Source organism: Apteryx mantelli, chromosome 3 (assembly GCF_036417845.1).
Source record: "Apteryx mantelli isolate bAptMan1 chromosome 3, bAptMan1.hap1, whole genome shotgun sequence".
Taxonomy (NCBI): Eukaryota; Metazoa; Chordata; class Aves; order Apterygiformes; family Apterygidae; genus Apteryx; species Apteryx mantelli.
Genome location: NC_089980.1, coordinates 45,725,161 through 45,749,775, shown reverse-complemented (window position 1 = coordinate 45,749,775; position 24,615 = coordinate 45,725,161). Strand labels below are relative to the sequence as shown.

Genomic DNA, 24,615 nt, shown 5'->3' with positions numbered 1-24,615 from the left:
TGCTGAGTTAAAGCTGCACTGCTACATGAGCTGCTGACATGACTCATCTTCCTTGACGGTCCCCTATACACTTGGTATTCATTCTTCCTCATTAGGTAAGTCTGGTGACTGTCAAAGCACACCTGTATTCTCCCCTACTTTCACAAACTGAGAGACCTCTAAAGATCTTGGGAGGACTCTAAAGCGTTAGCATATTGCATACTCTGAGCAAATGAAGTTGAGTGCTCATTTTCACTCTCTGTCTTAAATGATCGTCAAGGATAGTGGCATTTTTTTCCTAGTAGTATACAACTGAAGAGACAGTCTATATATAAGGTAATAAAACATTTAAAAACTATGACCTGCATGGCAAATAACTGCGAAAGAATGTAACTATAATTATTTACAAGTAAAAAATTATGCCTAGAAATCAATTTCTAAAAAATGACTTCTTCTCCTGGCATCCAGAATCTCAGGATATACCTGTTTACTTGAAGTTGACCAATACAAAAGCACAAACTGTTTTTGTCCGGGCTTTTTATAAAACTGTTTGTATCATCACAGAATTTCTTATAACCAGCTCAAAACACTTTTTAAACAATACTTAATATGGAAGTGTGATCATAAATCACCTTCCAGCAACTATTTGGTATTCACACGATTGTGTGAACCTACCACTAGGGAAAAATCCTTTATCCTTCTACATGCAGCTAGCATCAAAGAAAAATTATAAGGTTGGCATATTAGTCAGCTTTAACCCAGTTTGCTGTAAAAGCAATTTGGCTGTAATATTCAGGAAGTCACTCTGAAGAATTCAGCTTTAACATTTAGCTGATATCTTTTTGGGGGCCACTAAGCTTCCAACAAGCTTGAAGCAGGTTTCTGATGCCATAATTGAAGATGATGTAACCTCAAATACGATGATCCATAGAGAATAACTAGTTACTTAGATGCAGCTTGACTGAACTGACTGAACCAAAGTAAGAAAAGCTGACAGAATTTCCCAAGGCAAACCTCACAGCTCCTCTCCTCTCACAAGATAACTTCAGTATTCAGGGTCTCCTTCTCTTAAAAAACACAGAAGTTTGGTTAGATAACCTTGCAAGTTTTCATCCTGCTATACTAATGAGTGGGTTTTCCCTTGACAATGGCAACAAAACAAAAACAACCCTCAAGATAGCAAATCAGCTATTGTTCAAACATGGCATGAATGCAAACACATCCTTCTTCACCAATACCAGAAACCTGGCACTCGGAATTGAAGATGAATTTAAAATTCATGTAACAGCAGCTTTCACAAACAGCAGCTCATGGTTAAAAAGTCATAATAAATGTCTATGCAAATAATAATGATTTTAAACTTACCAAATCTTCTTTTACAGTTAGTGGTTTTGGAACACTATGTAACATTTTGTAGTCCTGTGAGATCATGTTTCAAAAGGCTTTAAAAAAACCTGCAACAGAAGATAAATACTGTATCAACACAGCAGCCCAGATACCTTGAAAGGTGACTTTAATGTGCTAGTTCAGACACCCCAGGGAAGTCTTGCCTTCACAGCACAACACTTCATAGGGACAATTTTCTTGAACTCTTAGGAAAAGGTTAAAGAGGAAAGTTTTTCCTCTGAAAACCCTTGTGTCAAAAGGTTTGATTATTTGCTTCTTGCTTAGAACTAATAAGCAAGAATACACTAAAATCTTGAATTTGCAGTTCACAGTATTGCAAATGCCTTGCTGAAGCAGGAATGCTTCCCTTCACAGGCAAGTAGCAGAAGCAATGTTTAAATGAAAATAAAACCTGCTGGCTTTACTTTCTAAGAAACCTATATATTCTTTAAATCACAGGGGGAGCAGGCTTAAGCATCTGTGGCAAATGGCAACTGATAAACAATTAACAAAACCTTTTACATGAACGGTAACAATCTGTCCACTGTCAGTCGGGAATGCACTAATTTCCTGGTGATGCTCCTGTCCATACACATACTAAAATTTCTGGATGCCCCCAGAAACTGAACTGTAAGAAGAAAAGTTGGGGGTACTGGCAGAGGTGAGGAAGGTAGTAAAATACTCATTTTTGTTACATAATCATATTTACCAATTATTAATTCCCATAAAATTTTAATTTTTACTTTTTTTTAAAATCAACAGACCATGGAAGTGTATTTTTCATTTATTTACCAAATTGTTAGTTGTATTTTGACACTGCTATTCTTCACTGATAATCAAACTGTATTTTGATACTGAATTTCCTGTCAAAAAGGGGGATGGAAAGAAGTATTATTTTACAATTTAATTAGACCTAGCTTAAGAATTTATCCATTCAATTGTGGAAAAATCTTCTATTTACATTTAATGCAGATCTATTACTTGGAAGGGAAAGAAACTTTGTTACAGTAAACACTAAGAATTAGCCTAAATTTTGAAATTTTTATTTTTATTTTTCATGCAGAATCACAATTAGAAAGAAATGTACAGAAGGAACTGCCCAGCAGACAAGCAAGGCAAGGAGTAGCTAAAATCATTTCCCACATTCATCCTTACAAACATTTATTCAAGTCCATCAATTGAATCCTAGAACGAAGCCAAGATATGACATACCACAGAAAAATAAACATATGACAATATTTCATTTTGCCTGACAGGTTCTAGTGTGTCAGTAAAACATCACATGCAATATACATATCAGGTACCGTGCTCAGAATATCAGATTATATTGATACAAAGTGAAAGCAAGTAATATCATAGCATCTTCAGACAGTTTTACTTTTTAATGGTGAGCTTCATGAAATGCACAATGAATGGATTTTTCTAACACAGTACATGGAAACTGAATTATTTGCTATGTTTTAAGTCTAGCCCACTACCTCCAGATGAATATTCATCTTTGGTTTACAATTCCCAAAACTTACAGTGAGTTGATGGCTATCATTTATTACCTCTATACATTTCTATCAATTTTCCAGTAAAAACTAATATAAATTAAAGAAACTGTTTCAGGTCAGAAAATAAGTTAAAAAGCAACACATTTTTATTTAACTGCATTCTGTTCCTACAAATCTGATTAAAATTAAAATTGAAATTAATATCCTGAATGTTAAGGCCCAAACTGACAAATAACCTATTACACTCATTTAAATAAAAAAGCCGCAGTAAAATAGAAAAAAAGCTGCAATAGTCTTTCTCAAATTGTAAAGAGTATTAGAGATATGGAAGCAGGATGAAAACATTTTTAATTTTTGAAGGATATGAAACTAAGCTTTGCAAGCACTCTATTTCACCATATTAGATACTGCACTTAATATCAAAATGAATTTTAACCTTTACAGTTCTGTCCTCTTCAGAACGTTCACCTTTCCAAATTAAGTTTTTATTGCCCGCTGTAATGGTCTTCTGGTTTCTGACTTGATTATTTTCAAGTTTCATTAGCAACTCAGGGAGAACATTTTCTATTGTTTGAATTGTTGCATTCAATTTTGAACAAATAGGAAGACTTGGCCTTTTTTCTACCTCTTCTAATGTACGTGCAAAATGATGAAAATGAAGAGCTTGGAACAATGGGATAGAACTGTTTCTAAAGATATTCAGACAGGTACTGAAATGTGGGTACAGACAAGAGTGAAGAGAGGTGCACATTCTTCACCCCAGGAACTTGTTAAGGCATGGATCCATGTCCAAAGTATATTTACACATGCAGGTACCTGATCAAACAAAAACCTATCAAAAACCCTATAAAAAAAAGTGTGTCTACTAACCATACTTAATATTTTCTCTCTTATCATTTTTCATATCTATCCAGCTCACAAATTAATTTTTTTTTAATATTCTAACTTCCTAATTCTGTGCAAATGTTATTTGAGAGAAATCTTGACAAAAACATCGCGCAGTTAAGTAAGTGAACAGTGCTCATACAGAGATGTGGAAGCCATCTCCAAATTAGCTGGCTTATGTACTTCAGGTAACAAAGCTGGCAACATGAAACTAAAGTCAAGCAGAGAAGTCTGCCACCTGTAGCTTGCTAAACATCCAGGTGATGGCCCTTGATGAGCTCCACAATCCGTGCCTGCCCTGACAGTAACGTATATTTTAAGGAAACCAACCTGAGCTGCAGCAGTTTAAAAAAAAAAAAGAAAAACTGGAGAGCGCCTAGAAGATCAGACTCCTCCGGGAGCTTGGGTTGTGCTGGCTCCTCTCTAACCCTCCCAAGCCTGGAGGGTGGCAACCAGCTGCCCAGCAGAGGCTCTGGTCCATAATTAGGCAGCGCACGGTCTCAGAGGCGCTAACCCCCCTAGCTCCTGCTCACCACCAAATCCACAAAGGCCTTCCCTCGCTTCAGACAAAGAGCCCACTCGCCAGCGCACAGTGAACCGTCGAGTTTTCTTCCCCTGAGCCGCTCACACTGGGCCGGTACACGGCCATGGCCAAACACCTGACTGACCTGAGTGCCTCTCCCTGCGCGCTTACTGCCTCAGCGCCTACGCCCCCCCCCGCCCCGGGGGTAACCCACACGCCGCAGCAGCGCAGGGGCCTCCCCACATGTGCGTGTACTGCGTGTACGCGGTCATGCCCACCCGCACCTGTCTCCCGAGCTCCTGCTCCGGGGAGAGGGAGAGGGACAGCGCCAACGCCCGCGTCCCCGCCGCAGGGCCCCCGATTCTCTCTCGCCACCAGCCACGAGCCGCCCCGCCCCCCACAGCGCGGAGCCAACGGCCCAACGGCTCCGCAGCGAGCGGGGGGGCGGGGCACCCGGCGGGGGGGGGGCGGGCTCGTTGCCCGCACGTGGTGCTCGCGCCGCGGCACGCGGACACCCACTTCGCCGCGCGCGCGCGCGCGCGCGGGCTCGCCCGCCCTCTCCGCTCTACTTCCCGTCCACAGCGCGCACGCGCCTCTTCGCGCCTTCTCCCCGCCCCGCTCCGGCGGGAGCGCGCGCGCAGTTGGGGACACGCCGCGCGTGCGCGGTGCCGCGTCCTCCCGGCGTGCTCGGCGAGAGTGTCATGGCGGCTCCCTGCGGCCGATTCCTGCACATGGGTTGAGCGGACGTCGGCAGCGCGTGTAGGCGCGGGAGCCGCGAGCGGGGCCGGGGCAGCGGGGCCGGGCCGGGCCGGGGCGGCGCGGCGCGGCCAGGCCATGCTGGCCCTCGAGCGCTCCCTGCTGAGGGGCTTCCTCAGCCCCGCGGAGGCCCTGATGTGGAAGCAGGGCGAAGTCGCGGCGGCAGGTGAGGGGCGGGCCCGGCCGGTGACGGTTGGCGGGGGGGGAACAGGTCCCCGGCCGTTGGTGCGGGGGGGGGAAGGACGCGGCGCTAGCAGCGCCTCTTCGGCCGCAGCTTGCGGCTCCCTCCGTCCGCTCTGGGGGCGGCTTAATCCTCCCGCCCCGGCGCTCTTTGCCCCTTCCCGGGCTCTGGGGAAGCTCCTGCCGGTGCCTCGGGCGACGGCGGCGGGGCCCCGCCGGGCAGGGCGAGTCGGGGCTCTCCGCCGGGCTCCCGGTCCCCAGCAGGCGCGGGCTGCCGGCCGGCCGGGGCGGCAGGCGCTGCGGCTGCGGCAGTGCCGGCTCTCGGTAGCCGAAAGGCTCCGGCGGGCTCGTCCGTGGGGCGTTGCTGTTGGTGTCAGTGCTCCGGCTGCCTTTAGTCGCGCTGCTGGCTTCGGCTCTCTCCTGAGCCACGAGTGACGCGACCAGTCTGTTGGAGTTTGGCAGTAATATGAAACTCTGTCTTGTAGTCAAATAAGAGAAGGAAAAGACCGGCATGAACTACCTGTTCTGTATTTTTATTAGTTATTTAGTTGTAATTACTTAAGGGAACAATGGAAATTAGTCTCTTGACAGGACTTGATTAGGTTGTTACTGACCCAGCTTTCCTGCAGGGGAACATAGCAGCTTTTAAAAAATGTAACATTTGTTGCTGGAAATGCACTTCCATACTTCAGACAGTCTAGAAATACAGTTGTGCATAAGTCATGTGCCGTAACGTTGAAATATTTAGGGGTTGTAGCGTATTGAAAGACTCCTTTATCCTTACCTCAGCACTTACTGAATTTTGGAAAAGAACTGTACAGATCTAGTTAGCTCAATTTTTTTATGTTAATTCTTATTTAGCCTTAATCACTGTACTGTCCAGAAATTTTAGGTGAGTCGACTGTCATCTGTCAATTTTTTTTTTATCTTTTCACTAAGAATTGTGTATCTTTTGTTTTAGTAATATGTTGCTATGATCTTTGGACAAGATTGATATTGAAGAAACATATCTTGTGGTAGAGATAGAAAATGATGAGGTTTGTGATGAGTCTTAGTCATCACTTAAGGGAGCCCTAGTTATTGATATCCTGAAACTAAAGTTAAAGTCTACGACCTTTAATTTATATGGTGTCTTACAAAAATCTGAACACAGAGTCATGAGCAGAGTTTATGGGATTATGGAAAGTTATACTGCAGTGTTATTGGAAAAACAAACATCAGTATTCTTCATCAGTGTCCTCACAGCCAATTCTACTCAAATACAGCACTGCCTGTCTGAGCAGCTGTAATCCAATACAAGTAAGTTGTTATTTGGTGAAAGTCTCCTCAAAGAACAGGTGAGAGAAAGTTGCTCATCTCTCTGCTCTGTGAGAGTATGATGTCAGTAGGGCTTCCAAAGTGCTACTTTCCTTTTGCATGTGCCCTTCCAGGTTCAGCTTAAAGTCTTTTTGATTTGTTTGGCACAAACAATCTCTCACATCATTTGTTTGATCTTTGTCATAAAGAACATAAATTGTGGTCAATAGCCTGGTCCAGGGAGACGAGAATGAATGTCTTTCTATCATCCATTCCTACCAAGTCATCCATCACTGCTATTGAAGCTGATTCTGTGCTTGGTCTTCAGATTGCCTAAGATCTAGAATACTTGTTGTAGCTGGAAGAGCTTGGGGTTGGGGTTTGGTTAGCTTCCTTGCACAGCTGCAGCTTGTGTGGCTGTACACCTGTGCTAGTGTTAAACTGGCTAGCCTGGGTACCAATATTAGTGTAGCTATGGCAACAGTGAGTGCATGAGAGCTGCAGTGCCCAACTGGAATCACAGATTCATCTTAAGGCATCTGCCCTATGCAGACCTCTGTATTTCCTCAGCTGCACCATTACCGGTATCTGTATTAGTTAGTTTAAAACTAGCTAGTAGCTGAAGCAACAGCTTTGATTGCAGTCAGAGCAGTCAAATCTGATAGTGATTTTGCTCAAGAACAGAAGGTTTTAACACTTCAAAGTTGTTCTGACGAACAGCTGCTTGATTGATTGTACTGTGGCATATTTGAGAAAATAGAAGGGACAATGCTTTCTGTGAACAAAGATTTAGCCTAGTCAAGAATATTTGGTTGTTTTGAAACTCCTTAGGAATTGAATATATGACATTTCATGAATTCTGTTTGTCTTGGAAGAAGCAAGTAGAGAACATGGATTTGTACCAGTGTAGTAGCTGCTCCTAAGAATCTGACTTCATATGCAGACTTCTCATTGAGGTAGTAAATTATCATGGGGAAATAATTTTTTTTATAAAGGTAAAATCATATTGCCCATTCTCTGTGAATATTCTCAGCAGTTAAAGGAAGGACTGTGTAGTCTATGCAGTTTTATGTGGGAATTTATTCACTGAACTTTTACAAGTATTGAACTGTTTTTATTTGTCACAGCTCTCCTAGTCTCCTAAAAGGGTTCTGTAGTCTGTGAAATTGTTGTCTTATCTATCAGATTTTACTATAAGACACTAATTTAAAATGTTCTGGAGGAGGAAAAAAAAAACCCTCTTCTGATAATTGAGGTTGTTTTCATTAACTTTAGTGTATGTGTTTGAAAGGCCATCCATATATTTCCCTTGAAATTCCTGTGCAATTTTTTTTGTTTTACATTCATACAGCAGTTTGTATTTAACTATAACATTAATACCAGCTCTGTAAAATTGCTTCTGAATGAGGTGACTCCTGCAGCTGTTGTTCTTTAGCTTAAATACAACTGCACTTTTTGCAAAGTAAATTAAAATCCTTTTCTTGAAAGAGATGTATATGCTTTGATTTGAATAGCTCTTCTAAGATGAAGTTGTTTCAAAGTTAACGCTTTATTTATTTATTTATTTATTTATTTTTCAGAAAGTGAACTGTTGTTGCAGTTGATTTTCGATGGGAAATACGAGGCAATATTTTCAAATTCAGCCGTCCAGAGTATTTTCAATGCATCTTCTGCGACAGAGGAGAACATTGACAGCTACTTGGAGAAACAGATACTAGCATACCTGGACTGTCCTGCACAGGCTGATAACATGGAAAGGTGGAAATAATTGATTATTATATGGAAGATCAATAGAGGCCATGTTTGATTTTTATAAAGGGCATTTTTTCATTTATAAATGCATGGTCTCCAAAAATTCTTGAGAGAATTTGAAAATGGATTTCCTGTGGTGTGTGCGCTTCCCCCTGCCCTTACCTGCTGTAGCATCTATTCATTAGCATTGTTTCCTTCACTTGATAGTATTTTGATATGAAGGTTTGTTGAAAACTTGAGCTTTATTTACAGTGGTTACCTCTGAAGCTGCTGGTATAAAGAAGCCATCTTGCCATGCATCTTCCAACCACTTACTAACACTTCTGTCTCTGAAGCATTGCATTACATACCTGTGAATATTTGAAGTACCACATAATGTTACTGTCAAAGCAATGTCTGTTCATATTTTTTCAGGCTGATTCGTAATAGGATTGTTTTAATCTTATTGTAAAATGAGTAAGGTATTACTCATGGATGGTATCCATGGATTAATTATTTTGTTCACAAAACTTTCTCTAAGATAGATTCACTCTAGCTTAATTGTATTGCTTATTCTAATTTTTGCTGTTAGTGTCTGACTTTAGTGTATACAATTTGTATACAATACAAGTAAATAATGAATACTGTAGACTAGAATCTATCACACTAGGAGTAGTGGAAGCGGAAAACTTGTGTGTGTGTGTGTAATTTTTATTTTTTTTTAAGGGGTGGGTGGGAAGCAGTTTCACCAAAAAAACAGCAGAAGATATGGGAAAATAAAGGTAAAAAGAAAATAAGAGGAAGGCAATGTATTGCTCATAAGCGTGGCTGAATACAAATGCATGTGTTTTGTTGTGACAGACATAAAAACAAGAGGTTTTGCTAAAATACCAGAGAGAGAGAGAGAGAGAGAGAGAAACAAGTAACTGGCACTGCTAAAATATTGGGCTGAGATTTGCTAAAGGCGCTGACCATAGTGTGACAAAAGATATTTTCTAGTGTGAGAGAAAGACTAGAAATTGTATTGTTTGTAAATTAATTTTTATTCTGCTAGGAAAATGGTTAGAGAGAGAGAGAGACCCTGAGCTTTAACTAACACAAATACTGTATGATGCGCTCCTGTTTTCTGAACTGGGATGTTCAGAGATTGTTCCCATGGTTTTTGTCTCTAGTTTGTTTACATTGTGCTGCTGCTGCTGTTGTATACTAGCTGGAGTTTATATGGTGACATAGTTTAGAGAAAAATTTCAATATTGTTAACTTCTGTCTTCTTGGAATAGTTTATTCTGAATTATGCAGCAAATAAAGGTCCTTTGGAGCTTTTGAAACAAACAGAAAACTATTAACCCAATCCTGATTTTAATCATTGATTAAAATACGTGTTGCTGCACATGAAAGAAATAGCCTTTATGAACTGTTTAGCTTAAACAGGATCATACTGTATATCAAGCATTTAGTAATACTTTATAGTATCTTGTCTTGGTGACGCATCATCTTCCACCCCCCTTTTATTGGTCTCTATCCCATTTACAGGACTGTGCTGCCACTGTTCTAGCGCACAGAAAGCAATCTGTTTCTCAAGTGCTTATACTCAAGTACTTTGGTCTTAGTTTTCCTTGTTTCCTCTGCAGCTCTAGGCAGCGTTAGAAGCCCTCTGCCCGAAGGTATGAAAGCAGAACTACATCACTGAACCTTTCAGCAGCAGAGGTTTATCTGCCCAAGATTACAGGCTGGAGTTTTATTCAAAATGAAAGCATATACTTTTCAAATGTACCAGTGCCTTCCAGAAATATTTTCTGTTTGTAGCAGTCAAATGAATTTTTCAGGCTCCATTAGTAATATATTATGAGACACTTTGAATGATATTAGCACTGAAAGAAAAATTGTTTGCATCTTCCTCTTAATAGAAAGTCTTCTATTAAAAGACAGATCCCTTCCTATTTTAGGCAGGCATGGCCTACAGCACTTACATCTGTAGCATGCTTTTTTGTCTGCAATGACTTTCTAGGTTAAAATGTGTTACATAGTTATTTTTCCAAGCTGCAGACCCTGTGCCCTGTGTGACTGCCTTATGGAAGAAATTAATGTAACTTTTTCATATTGTTATGTTGACCTTTCAGTGCTTATGGTGAAAATGTCTGACAAACACACACACACACACACACACACACACACACACCCCGCAAAGTGATCCTAAGGAAGTGCGGTAAATCTCTAAGTTCTAGCTCAGAAAATACAGTAATATGCTGACTTTCTTGTGACTTTTAGTAGACAGGTCCTAGTTCAAATTTAGGCTTTTTCTTCCTGAACTGAAAGTCTTAATTCTGGAAATTAAAAAATTCAATGGGATCTGAATTCAATCGGAATTCGAAGTTGGATAATATTAATCTTATTCTTTTAGCAAAATATGAAACAGTACAAAGTACAGTTTTATAATAGTGTTAAAAACTCTTAAGGAGTTCTTTCACTGATGCTAGAACTAAAGAGCTTGAGGGCAAAACAGTTCAATATTTGGACCTAGAATATATATATTTTTGGACATAGTCTGCAACTTTTCCCACTTTCAGATCCATAGTTCTGTAAGAAAAGTATTTTAACAGTATTTTAAAATTTGCTGCAACTTTTTCTATCATCTTAACTACTTCTCTCCTTCCTCTATCCCACAGACATTTTTCACTATGGCACTTTTAAACTTCATGGCTTAAAAATAAAGTCCCAAAGTATTTCTCCCAAACTTAAAAAAGATTTTTTTCCTGCTATGGCTACTCAATTCAAAGGTTAACAACTATCTTCTATAGAAAAATATAGCTTGGTAGTTGTACTTTAAATCAGCAGAACTGTAGAAGATGGAGCCATAGTATATATGTGTCTATGTAGAAGGGGAATATCTTTTTGTTTTTTCCTGATTTCCATTTGAAGGAGGTACATTTGTTGTCTGAGATACAGCTTGATTCTAGAGGCTGGAAAGAAAGCTTCTGTGGGACACAAGGAAAGAGTAAAATGTTTCAGAATTCTGAAGGAGCTCGAAGGCCCCTTACTGTGTTCGATTCCAAAACCTAAAGGAGCAAGGAAACGAGCATTGTTTTTTATTGACCATGTATTTACCTTACTTAATATATTAACAAATACCAAACTTTCCAAAACAAATCCATACAATAAAATTTATGTTTTTGTTTCCCTGTGTGAACATTGAATGATATTTCTGGTATTTCTCTTGGGGCATCTGATGGTTGATGAACTGGTGTGTCATACATATTGAAAAATAAAAGTGAACAAATTCTTATGTTTTTACAAATTGTGTTGATGCATTTAAAGTGGGGAAAAAAATATTCAGCTCTCTCTCTCTCTCTCTTTTTTTTTTTTTTTTTTTTTAAGTGAACCCAAACAATACAGAAGGGAAGTCATAGCAAAATAAAAACTGTAACACAATCTTATTTTAAGCATAGTCAGGCTATTGAGTGTTTTCTTACTCTTATATTTTTATGTGAATTCTAGCATAACATGCAGAGCCATTGTTTTTCCAAATATAAATGTTCAGTTATGCTTTATTTTGAATTTGAGCAAATATATATAAAGCACTATAAATATTACAGTGGAGTGTATTTATGCACCTGATTTTTGCATCATGGATCACAGCCCTACTGGGCTTGGTGTAAGCATTTGGAACAAACAAATAAAAACCGGAAAACCCCATTCACATAGAGAAGGACCAGCAAGATGAATGGATAAAGACATAGCTAAGGAAATACAAGAATGAAATAAAACTAATTATCTAATATATAGGTCACCAAAATAAGTGGACCACTAGCAACAGTACTTCTGTTGGTTTTCAGGCAGCACAGAAGAGCAATTTTAAGGCAACATTTGGGAGGTAAGCGTTTGCAGAACTGCATTGCCAGTGAGAAGGGCAGTCAGGGAGACAGCATGAAAGAATTTCTTAGGAAAAAAATTAACTGATAGGTGAGGGAGCCTAGCCTTGTTTGCAGGGGCTGGAGTTTGGAATTAATGCTCTGATACAGGCTGAGTGATAAGTAGAGCGGAGCTTGTTTGTGGATTTGAAAATGAGAACAAGCAATTGGCGATGTCAAATTAGTGGAAAGACAGAAGTAAAAGAGTATCACAGCAATGGGATCCATTTCAGTCATTGCAGAGGCATTCTGCATGGATATAACTGTAACGAGACTTCAAGCAACTTCATCTGCTATATATAGGCATCAGAAGTGTTAAAAATCGGATTTTTAATAGTAGGAGATCATAAAAAGTAATGTAAACGAGTCTTCAAAAGACTGAAGTGCATCTGTCAAATCCCAATACAGAGATGATTAGTTATACCTCATATCTTTCCTTTTCGAAATTTTGAAGCATAATTTATTATAGGAGAATAATTAGAAATTTTATGCCTGTGTAATTACTTTATGTGTACTATTAATAATTTAGTGTATAGTAATTGTTGCAAGTGCTTTGTGTCTTTGAGCTGTTTTGAAGTTTAATTGTAATGTGAGGTATGCATTCAAATAGCATTTATGGGTAGATAGTTACCATCTGGGTAATGGTAACTAGTAAATCTAATTGTTCAGCAAGAGCTCTTTATACCAGTACTTTGCTTTCTAACTCTTCTGAAGGATCTGTTCAGTTTTTTTGGTCAAGTGTTCCCCACTTCTGCTTTCTCATTGTCCTACATCTTTTGTCACGTTCTTGCCCACCAGACACTTGTTTGTGTGGCGCTTTTCTGTTTCATTTTGTTCGCTTGGTTTTTTTTAGGGATTGTATAACATTTTATCCCCCCCTTTTTTTTCCCATTCTGAGGAATCTTGCAGCTCTGAGTCCCCTTACAGAAACAGAACAACTAGATTTTTCCAATTCAGTTATGCTGCTTAACATGTCAGTTTTTTTATATCAGACCAACACAATTAAAATGTTAACTTTTTCTAGATAGGAGTTATGTTATATCTGTGATATGCAACTGGGCTCTTGTTAGCACATGACTGGCCTACAAAATAATAAGGCTGAAAGTCCTAAAGAAGTCAGAAAGCAAATCAGAAATTTGTACAAGTGTCCTAAAAGTCCACACCTCTTAAATCTACCATTAAATTCTGAGGGATTCTACCATACCTTCTGAGGACCGCAGGGGTTACTTGTTCCTGTAGCTGCCTAAAGAATTGATAACATAATGAAGTTAGATGAGCATAGCCTTGTAAATAAGGAAAAACTTGCCATACTGCATTTCAGGAAGAAAAACAATTCTCAGAATTTCATCTTTGGAAAAAAAAAAAGTATGTTTTTAATTAAAAAGCATAAATGAAAGAGATAACTGCTGTCAAAGTATCTGAAGCAAGTCTGAGGTGGTACTTCTGAGCTTTTTTAAGGTTGGTTTAGTTGCTTTATTATCACAGGGAGTGAAAATAAATTGCTATGTCAAAACAGAAATAAGCATGTTAATTTGGAACATAAAATAATGCAATATTCTTTCTCTGACAATGCTGAGGAAGGATGTGTCATAGGAAAACAACAACACTGCAATAGCCAAATATGGGATAATCTGCCTCCTACACTAATCTCCTACTGATCTCTGATAATTAGATACAGTCTTAAATTCTGAAACATATAATTTAATTCTGTTTCCAAAGTGTTGTCATTAATTATAACCATTCTGCATAACCAAGTATATTTCCAAACCTTTTAGTTTCCCACATGGCTCTGCATTCTTGAGTACTAGATTCATTATACTGAGTGTATGATTTTTTTAAGACTGAGTGTTTTGAATTAGTATGAGAATTAATCAGATTTTGTAGTCTTAATTAAAAATTTAATCTGTTGTTAATTGCTTTTCTTATCTATATTGCAGGCAGAGGCTGGTGTTTCTACTTGGTGTGGGCAGTTTGCAGCTCTTTGTTCAAAGCAATTGGACTGGGCCTCCTGTTCGGTTACAGCCTCAGGACTTTTTGCCATCTGCATTGTTACAGAAATTCTGTGAGGTATACTTGAATTTTAATAAGCTGTCTTTTTATAGTCACTGCTATTCTATTCATGAAAAAATCATTTATTCAGAAAAGACACATCTATGAGACATAGGGTGAGAATGAATTGCCTTAGTCGTTGAGTCCTACTGGCTGCTATTGGAAGTATCATCAGCTCTATCAGCTTTTTATGCACTTTCCTAAAAGCAGTTACTGTTTGCCTTCAGTACTTAAGAGATTTCCTGCTGGAGTGTTGGGTTTGGATGGGGAAGATATGTTTATTGCATGGCAGTATTTGCTTGAAGGGCATTTGCAGTCAGTAAACTTTTATTTATTTTGTTTTGGGATGTGTTCTTAGCTGGATCAAAGATAGATATTTAGAAGTGACTTAGAAATTTTCCCTCTCTGGAGAGAGGTAGAAGCTAGGTATCTTGCAAATAGCAGAATATCTGTCAGATATAAAAGAGAATAGGAGATTTGGTTGCTCAGCTTCCCGTCAGGTTCATGCATGATTCCATGTGAATGGCATCGTTATTAGTATGAACTCACTAAGACAAATAGCACTTCTGAAAAAGGAGGGGAATGTAGGAGTTGAAACTGAGAGGCATCAGTTTTATTTGCTTTGGCATCTTTTTACATAACTAGTCAACACCCTAGCTTGCAGTTAGGTTAGTGAGATATGTATATGGTTTCTCATGGCAGTACCATGCTTCAAACCATGTCTGATGCTCCTGTATCTGTGGTTCATCACAGCTTCTTCAGCATTAATTTTCACTTGGAATTAAAGCTATGGTAAGATACTGACTACTGCAATATATAGGGAGGGAAGTGGGGGCTAGAGGGTAACTCCAATTACTTTTTCTTCTATACTTAAGTGGGAATGTGATAAAATGTAATTGCTTTTGAAGATATGTTCTTCTGTCTCTCTTCCAAAAACATCACTGATTTTTGGGTATAAATAAATACAGGTTGGATGGGCCATTTAGAAATGCAATTTTCCAATGGTTAAAAGCTAGTTTGAAAAATTCCACCCTCCCCCTTTTTTATTGAGACAGCCTCCTAAATGTTGCCATCTGATATTACCTTCTGGACAGATCTTTTCCTTCTTTTTCCCTTTAGAAGGCATGAATCTTCTCATCATTCTCAAAAAAGATGAGCTTTTTTTTTTTCTTTTTAGCTTCCATTTAGTAACATGGAAGTAATCTGCTCATGCCTTTTTCACTTGTATATGCTACTTTGTTAGGTGTTATTTAACATAGAGGATTTTTTGACAACTGAAACCAGAAATTACTTACTGTTAATACAGAGTAATAACTGAGAATATTGTTAAATATAGACTATATGAATTGGAAGTAGTGATAAATATGCTAGATTGCTACATTGTTTAATATATAAAACAGCAAGTTGAAATTTTTAACTACTCTTTAAATACCTGCCCAGAACACCTGCTGATGTAAGATTGAATTTACCTCTGGTTCTGATTAATCTTCAGTTATTAATGTTTTGGGTTGGGTTTTTTTTTTTGGTTAGGTTTAACTGAAAATGCAGTGTTAGTAGAGTAAGTGACGTACTGGTTTACCTCTGCCAGTTCATTTATATTTCACTATTTTCTGCTAATGCTAAATCTACACATGACTTGCTTTGAATGAATCAGGTGTGGACCATGAGCAATGTAAATGCTATAAACTGTGGAATGAGGGGAGATTTGACAAGTATGTGATAAGTTTCACATAAAACTTGTGTATCTGTGTTGCATTATTGTGACATGTTTTTACAGGAATGCCATAACTCATTAAGTCCTGCCCTAGTTTCATTTGCAAGTTTGTATTTCTGAATAAGTTTAGTTCAGGTACAATATCTATCCCATTTTTTTGAAATAGATGTTTATGAAATTGGTATATCTTTTAGAACTGGCATGATATGGTGGGCTTATTTTTTGCTTAATTTTTGGCATTAGAAGTTCAAATCTAGTCTCCTAATGACTTAATGAGAAATAACTCTGGAAGCCAAGTGTACTAAGTCTTTGAGAATGAGAAATGAATTAGCAGAAATTTTAAAGTATGCTGTTTCTGAGGGGAAAACATTTTCGGTTTGCCTTTATAAATAAGCAAGACAAACACATTTCTTCCATTCTCCTGACTTCTGTGGGTGCTGTTTACTGAGAAACCCTAATATTCTATATTAGTGTTAATGCACAGGCTGCATTTTAACACTGAAGCTGCAGCCCAAGTTGATAGTCATAGAATTGCTATCATGGACAGAGTTTCTAGACTAGTAAAACTTATATCAACCATCCTGTTTATTGCACATCTTAATGGAAGACTGAGATACTAATTGCCTGTTGAATGAGAGAATACATGTGTCCTTTAGTTTCTCTTATGGCTGTGAATGTAATGCATTGATGGATGTTTGCTTACACAGAGATGGTATTCCAAAAACTAAATTGGCAAGAGAAGATAAACAGGCTTGAGCATACTTGACTTCTAAAAAGTGCTGCATCAGACTTTTATATTTCTGCAAAATATAGCTGTTTATGCATTCAGGCAAAAGAAGTTTGGCATTATATATATTATTGCCATCTTCATATAAGTTAATGTTTTTTCCCCCCAAATGTACTAAACAATTATGTGATGAAATATAATATCCAGTTCTCTTCTCTATTAAATATCTTAATTCAAAAGTTTTCATATGTTTTGAATTATCTTTATGTATATTCTTTTCTTTCCAAGTGTTCTTAGTATAAACACTCCATAAAAATGAACATCTCAATAAATGGTCATTTTTACACCTCCATTAATCTAGCTTTCCTCTTTTGCATGCCCAGACCTTAGGAAAAGTTGGGTTGAAAATACAGCTCTGTTTTTCTCCATCTCAGCTATGATCTTCCATGTTCTGTCATGAAGACTGGTACAATTCCTTTTTTTCCATAGGTCTTCCATTTTTCGGGTTTTCAAACTAAAATGGGTTTCTTCCCATGTCAAGGTTAAAAAATTATGACTTCATGAAGCATGTTTCTTTTAGCCTGCTCTAAATAATATTATTAACCTTCAGCCTTCTGTGTCTGATGTCTCATTCACTTCAGGAATATTTTCAAAAATGTTGTTATTATTTTCAGAACTCTTTATTGGATGTGTCTTAACTTTATGACTTTTCAGGCTATATAACATCTGCCATTTCTGTTCCTCCCAAAGTTTCAGCTCTGGGTCAGTGGTAGAAGTTCGTTTCTGCTCCCAGACAACTGAATGCATCATTAATTTTACTTTCTTATGGGTGCATTAAGACTGCATGAGACTATAATTAATTTCAGTGAAAGAACAAGTCATGAAATAGCCTATTTTAGATGAGTTGCTGGTAAGGGCCTCTTGGATGTCTTCCATTAACAATACTCATGAGTATGTGTACATTATTTCCTATCCCCCAGATTGATTCCAGCCTTATCTTTAGGTTATGATTAAATTCATGTACTCCATTAGGATTTTTAAATGTTTTGCAGAACTGGATTATGCCTTTCTGCTTATGAGTCCATGCACAAAAATAGTTCTGTAATTTCTAAACAGAAAAGCAGTTAGCATTTTAGCATTTTAGTTCTTAGGTGTCTTTTTTTGTTGTTTTTTAATAATGTCAGAATTTACTATACATAGTCTGACTGATACTGCCCTAAGTTTTATATGGTAAGTGACTTGTGTTAAAACAAGGCTTAAAAAAGATACTGGGTTTAAATTAAAATGTGGTGTAAATGCCAGCTTTGAACTTGCTGGGATTAGGTCAATACATTTGTAATGAGCTAAGTGCTTATAATAGGTGGGATATAATAATAGACTTGTGTATTGAAGAACTATCACTATCTCTCTGCACTTAAGGGAATAAATGATACAGAACTGTTTAAGCTGGGGCAAGTTTATCCTGCCTTAAATTTCCAAGAAGTTACTGAATATTAGCTGGGCAGAACTGTGTAGTAAGATTAACACCAAAGACTGTAAAAATGTTGTGAGGACTGAGCTGCTTTACTTGCTTATCATCTGATTTCATATTCTTCATGGCCAAAGATGCCACACTTTTTAAAAAAAAAAACTAATAAAACAAGCATGATATATTTGGTAACGGCTAGAAGCTCCATCTGGAAGAAAATCCCAATGTGTTAACTGATAATACATGTAAATAACTCCTAAGAATTCTCCAAATACATGTATCAGCAACTCCTACTGGTCTTTTTTTTTTTTTTTTTTTTTTAACTTTCTGATTGGTTCCAACTAACGAGTTTTAGAGCACATTTGATTAATTCCTTTCCCATTTGTTTTTATTGCTACTTCTTTCATATGCAGTTTCATTCTTTTGCTGAAAGAGACTGATGTATTACCAGTCTTCCATTGATACTAGTAGCCTTGTTCATAATTCATATGAAAAATCCAGTGTACTGTGTAGCACTACTGTCTCAAATCTAACATGATTTCTTGGCCTTGTTAACTCAAACCTTTGCAAATGCCTTCTCTTCTTTCCCCAGACCCATAGGCTTGGAGTTCTATTAGCATAAACTAACCGAAAAGAAGAAGGAGTTGAATCTTAGGCTGACTGATGTGCTCTTTGGATACTAGTGACCAGCAAGATGAAGGGTCTGAAGGTTCTTCAAATTTCTCCCTCTTGTGGGGTGCATAAGGATGGCTGATAGAGCCTAAATGTGGAGGCAGAGTCTTGTAAGCAGGGCCAGTCTGCTAATTCTAGATTCCCTTGCTATACATATATAAGAGAGGGGACATGCTTAGTGAGGCCACTTGGAAACTACTCGCTTGAAAACAGAGTAGAGTAAGGCCTCGTAGGGAACGAGACAAGTGCATTCATAGCTAAACGTTTCCACATGTTGCACTCTCGGGGGGACCGCTTATGCTAGCTCACCTTGCTTATCTATACAGTCTGCAACTCAGCTCTACATCGCTTACCCACTGCTGATGTGGATCATGAAACTGGGGACAGTCTCCACTGTAATTTCATTATTTCCTTTGCAGAAAGTTGGAGAGAGAAGCAATTGCAGACAAAAACATTTTTTTTCCGTCCCCAAAATAAGTCTAGAGGAAAGAGTCTAGAGTGAAGGACCAAATCTCACTGCTGGTAACCTGAATACATTTATGTCTTCCATTTTTATTTGTGTTATGTCCCCTGCCCCCTGCCCAAATCCAAAGTTCATTTTTCACCATTGTGCTTTAGGCTTCCTCTGATAATGTTCCTTCCTGATTCAATTTTGCTATGTTTAAATCTTCTCTAAAATGTCCTGGGAGGGGAGGGTGTATTAATTTCTATGATCAGTATGTACTTTATAGATGAGAGCATAGTTGTATTAGTCTAGGGAACCAAAGTCTTCCATCCCCTCCCTACTTCCTACCCAAAGCCATTTAATCTAGATTTTTCTCCATCTGTGTGTCTTACTGCTTCTTTTCCAAGATACGGGAAAGGATTCCCTAGTGTGGAGTTCTGCTGGAACATTAGAAAGGCCAGCACAGAGCAGTCTCTAAAATATCTAGTGCAGAGCCCTCCCTGCAGGATAACTATTTTGAGATATTTCAGAGAAAAGAAGAAAATTGTGGCAATTTCGTATTCTACTCAAGATTTTTTAGCCTCTATCAGCTGGTGGCTGATTTCAGTCCTAAAACATGAAAGTCTCTTAACTCTACCTCTTTAAACAATGTTTATTAACCATGTTGTTAATCTTACAACTTCTGCAGTGCTTTTGGGTTTTTTTTCTGAAAGCCAGCTTTTTTCTGTATATTCACACTTGAGACTGCTCCTTAAAAATTTGGAAAAGTGTCTAATTCTTATGATTGTGAGATAAATATTGAAAGTGTCTGTCCCAAGTATTTAAACACAAGAAGACAAGCTCAAATTTCTTTTTACTGGTTTTAATGTTTTAGAATTTTGTGGAATTGAATCCTGACTTTTCAGCCTTTGAAGTTTTGAAAGCTTAAATATCTACCTCTTTTATATGTAGCTGTTCTCGCACCTTAAGGACTACCTTAGGACAGTAGATTCTGTTGGTAGCAGTCTGCACTGATAATATAGTGTCATGGCAGAAGTTAGATGGATGAATGCCGGTTTGGGCTTTCTCAGCTTCAAGAGAAGGATGTTTGCTTTCTTGTACGGTATTTGCTTCATGGAGAAGAACATGGATTTTAAAATAGAAGATTTTATGGCTGTGAGACTTGTTGGCTTCTTGTCAAGTCTGTGACATGTCATCATCTCTCCCACCTAGGTAGTGTTCCTTGTAATGTTACATTAGTTGGACTGAGCTTTCCAGTGAATGGCCTTGAAATGTGAATTTGTGACTAATTAGTTGTTGTTACAGCACTTAAATGATTGTAGATTGCTGTGGCATATCAAGCCAGTTTTATAAAATGGTTCTGTAACAAAGCTTACAGCTTCTTTGCTATAAGCTTTCCAACTGAGTATGCCCTTTGTATTTTAGTTTGTGACTTCGTTTGACTGTAGAAAGAATCAGAAAGGAGTACAGGGAAATAAGTTTAACTTAAACTGAAGATTATATGAAGTGGCATTTGTGTGAACACCCTTGTGTCCAAGATGAACCTCTAGTAACGCTGAGCCATGACTTTTCTTCTCTGAATCAGAGCAGTTAGAGATGTTGGTAAGACTATTCCTTTAAGGATCACTGGAGGTGAGGGGGAGCTGGTGTACTTCCCACTTGGCAATTTCTTTCCTTTATTCCCAAGCAGTTCATCAGAGTATTGTAAATTTTGTTTTTCATGGTAGAATTGAAGTGACTGCAGTGATGTCATGAAAAAAATTGTGTAGATAATTCAAAATCATGAATCATTGTCTGCAAAGCTGAATTATTTTAAATGTTAATAAATGACAAACAAGTAACAAACCTAAGCAAATCAGAAAAAGCCTGAAGATTGCTGTAAAGTGAGCTAGGGGCTTGAAAAATGAGGGGGGCTTAACAGCTGTTGTCTTCAATGTAATCTTTTGGTAAAGGTATTGTAAAGAGTTTCAAAGAATTTAGGCATTACATTAGCAGTTTAGTTTTAAAAAGCTGAATGTGGTTCAAATAAGTTCTGTCCTGGTTGCCTAGGCTGGATAAGGCAAGTACCTTCAATGCAAGCTTCTCTTTTTTCCTCCTCCTTTCCCCTCCCATCTGCTTCCCTTTTCATGCCAGCTGGAAACAAAAGCCCTACTTTTTTTTAGTTTGCAAAGGAAACTTGCCATATGAGAACTGGGAATAAACTGATGAACTGACATCTGCCTAAGTCTGAAGATAAACCACTTGAATGTGTTCATTACATTAAGAGGGAGAGAAGAAAAGGTGTCTGTCATCTGACAGTCACCATTGAGAGACAGATTCCCTGGAGAGCTACCTCAACCCCATTAAGTAAAAGAGTCCTTCATAAAGGACAGCATCCCAAGCAGAGGGACTTGTATTTGTTGGACAAAGGGAAGAGTGGCTCTAATATTGTTGAACTGATGCCACTCCAACAGAGAGCTCCTTCTGGAGGAAGGGAAAGATAACGCATACTGACTACACTGCATGAATATGTAGTGTATTGGAGCACTGTAGGGTTATACACAAATTAATTTATTTTTGTGATGGCAAGTTGAATGGTGTGGATTTATCAGAAGCTTTTCTCCTTAGATCATGGGAATGATGATAGTACTGGAATGTATTTAGTGGGGATAAAGTTGACTGGATGTATGCGTTTCGAGTAGCAGGAAATCAGGGTCTTTTGGATCATGTTGGTATGGTGTATCTGGCCAGCAAGAGAGAAAGCAGAATTTAGTATGACTTGGTAAAGGGTTGGGACTCAAGACGCAGTCATTTTTTAACTTTTTGAGCAGACTTTCTCGTTAAATAAGTGAATAGTTGTCTTTTTTCCTCATTCTGTATTACCAGATTTGTTTAAAAACTTTTTTTCCTGTAATTTGTCGGGTTTTTTTTCATTCTTCTTTCAGTCAAAAATGCTGCATGCAGCTATTCTGAAGACACTGCTCCTAGATGGTGAATCAGTCTATACCTTGACTTCTCATCCTATCTTGTTGCTTATAGCCAGGATAATCCTTGTGAAATCAAGACACAAACTTGCATCTGTTCAGGTAAGAAATATGTGACTAATCATTATGGTTGCCAGGTACTCACTGGTTCTCTTGTTTTGGGTTTTTTTTTTTCCCATGCTTCATGGTGTCAGAATACCTTCTCTTCCATTTCTTTTTCCAGCTCTGAGGTTACTTCCTCTAAAGAAAAGTTTCAGACAGAGATTACAATTAAACATAAGTATCTTTTTCTTAAAGATAAGGTATTTTCTCACCATCTTCCCTTAAAAAAGAAGAAAGATGCCTTCATTATGTGCAAAAATCAGACAATTAAAAAGAAAGCAACTTTTTAAAAGATGTGCAATTTGTGACATTATGTTTAAAAAGCATAAATGCCCTGTAATGTAATGCAGCATACATATATTATAACCTTTTTCACAAGCCTTGGGATACCACTGAACACTGCTCTATGAATTCTAAGCCACGAATTCTAGATGCCGAGAAAGTCCTTTCTTTTGTTTTTATCATCTTTTACCCCTCCTGCAGGCATTCATGTAGAGACTACCTTAATTCTCTGCTGTGTGTTCATGTAAAAGAGGGAGGTATGAGTCTCCTCTTGAGAGGATTTTTGACTTTACCGCCTCTGTAGATTAGCAGAAGGCTGGTTGGTAGAGGGACTTTCAGAACTGGGGGACTCTTAACAGCAGCAACTTCTTTATTGCATTCCAGTTAAACGGACTTTGGCTGGAGATCAAATGCCACATGGTCCCTCTTTATGCTTGGCTGACAACATCCATTCCCAGCTGGGTCTTTGTGGGCTGAATTAAACTGTGTGGGAGATGTTGTCTGTACTGCATGTCTGGAAGCCAAGCTCTCCCATCCTTTTGCCTGTTATTCACAGATGAATGCTATTGAATTCCAGCAACTGGGTCAGTCAGGAAGGCAGAAAATGTACTTAGTATAGAGAAGTCCCTTGCTACGTCCCCTCAGACTGACATTACTGGGGCCTCCTTCTGCCCAGTGGAGGTTCGGTTACTTATGGCTATATCAAGTTTTGGTAGTAGTTCAAAGGCAGCAACTGATTAAAAACTACTTTCATCAACAGGTCAATGTAATGGTAGAAGCTTGCCATTCTTTCTCATTTCAACTTGATTCAAAGGAAAGTCTCATAATGCCTTTGCTCCTTACTTAAAATTAGTGTAAATCAATTTAGAATAGGATAAAATACTCTGAAAACTATTATCTAAAGCATTAATAAAGCCCTGTTTTATTCGCAAATGCTGTTGTATATGGAAGATTAAATACTTGAAAATTATTAAAAAGAAAATTCTTAACTTGGTTCCCAAAAAGCTAACACTGGTAATAAAACATTATACAGAGCTCAGTTGATTTACTTAATAAATAAGTTCTCTTAGAACTTATTATAGAAATTTATAAATATAAGAAAAAACTTTATAAATATGTTCTCTCTAATTCTAAGATTTTTGAGTGGCAAGCTTCAGGCCCCAGGAAATTGTATCATTGAGCCAGATATTCACCTGCATGGGAAACAAATACTTCATTATATAATTATATAATATATACTTCATATAATTATATAATTTATATAATTATACAATATATATAAAATATATAATTCATATAGTTATATATACTTATATATAATTATATAATAAATACTTCATTATATAATTATATATAATTATATAATGCTAAACTAAAGTCATTTGAAACTTCTTAACTTGCCTTTGGGTTTCTAAATAAGTGATGAAATATTGTAATTTAACCTTTTTCACAAAGTCTCTTGTTTGTGTGCTTTTGCTCTTTTCAGCTTGATATCAGAAGTCATCTTTCATTGCTTTTTGAAATAGATATTATTATTCTTTTTGATAGCTTCTTTCTAGGGACATTACAGTCAACTACATCTGATTGGTTTTGATGTTTTTGCTTGCATGCTCTTCTGTCCTTTGGTCTGAGTGATATAAACATAACCTGTATAAAAAGTTGAGAAGATAGCTATATCTCAGCAGTGCTCTAACACTTGTTTCGTAGAAAATTATTAGAATCCTAACAGAAGTAGCAAAACTAGTAAGCATTAGAGCCTGTGTAGAGGTATGCCCTACATTCACAGATGATAATCTTAAGTGTAATTTTATGAAAAGAATATTACATTATCAATTAGATTTTCCACACGTATCCATCTGGTGCAGCTAAAGAGGGATAAGATATGCTAGGGGACTTATGTTTTGTGTACACAGCTTTCTAAAATCAGGTATTTTTTGAGCTGTGCTCTCTGCTACAGAATGATTACTTAACCCAGTAATGTATTTGCCTATCTCAGATTCCACATACAAACATTAAAGCTTTCTGCTATGATTGTAAGATGTTCTCATGAGTA

At 37.8% G+C, this 24,615-nt stretch overlaps 1 protein-coding gene and 1 long non-coding RNA gene across 4 annotated transcripts in view; one reads left to right on the top strand and one right to left on the bottom strand.

Moving 5' to 3' along the window:
* The window catches only part of LOC106485477 (uncharacterized), a 49,941-nt gene extending 45,276 nt beyond the window's left edge, over positions 1-4,665 (bottom strand). For all 3 annotated transcript variants that reach the window (XR_001292720.2, XR_001292723.2, XR_001292721.2), the window contains exons 1-2: positions 4,554-4,665; positions 1,345-1,433 (exon numbers count right to left, since the gene is read on the bottom strand). This is a non-coding gene — a long non-coding RNA (uncharacterized lncRNA). The remainder of the gene's footprint in view (positions 1-1,344; positions 1,434-4,553) is intronic.
* Positions 4,666-5,049: 384 nt separating this feature from the next.
* The window catches only part of TTC27 (tetratricopeptide repeat domain 27), a 145,042-nt gene continuing 125,476 nt past the window's right edge, over positions 5,050-24,615 (top strand). Inside the window, exons 1-4 of the mRNA XM_067293266.1 lie at positions 5,050-5,191; positions 8,082-8,259; positions 14,078-14,207; positions 22,140-22,280. Coding sequence (XP_067149367.1) covers positions 5,104-5,191; positions 8,082-8,259; positions 14,078-14,207; positions 22,140-22,280 — 537 coding nt within the window. The 5' untranslated portion in view covers positions 5,050-5,103. The remainder of the gene's footprint in view (positions 5,192-8,081; positions 8,260-14,077; positions 14,208-22,139; positions 22,281-24,615) is intronic.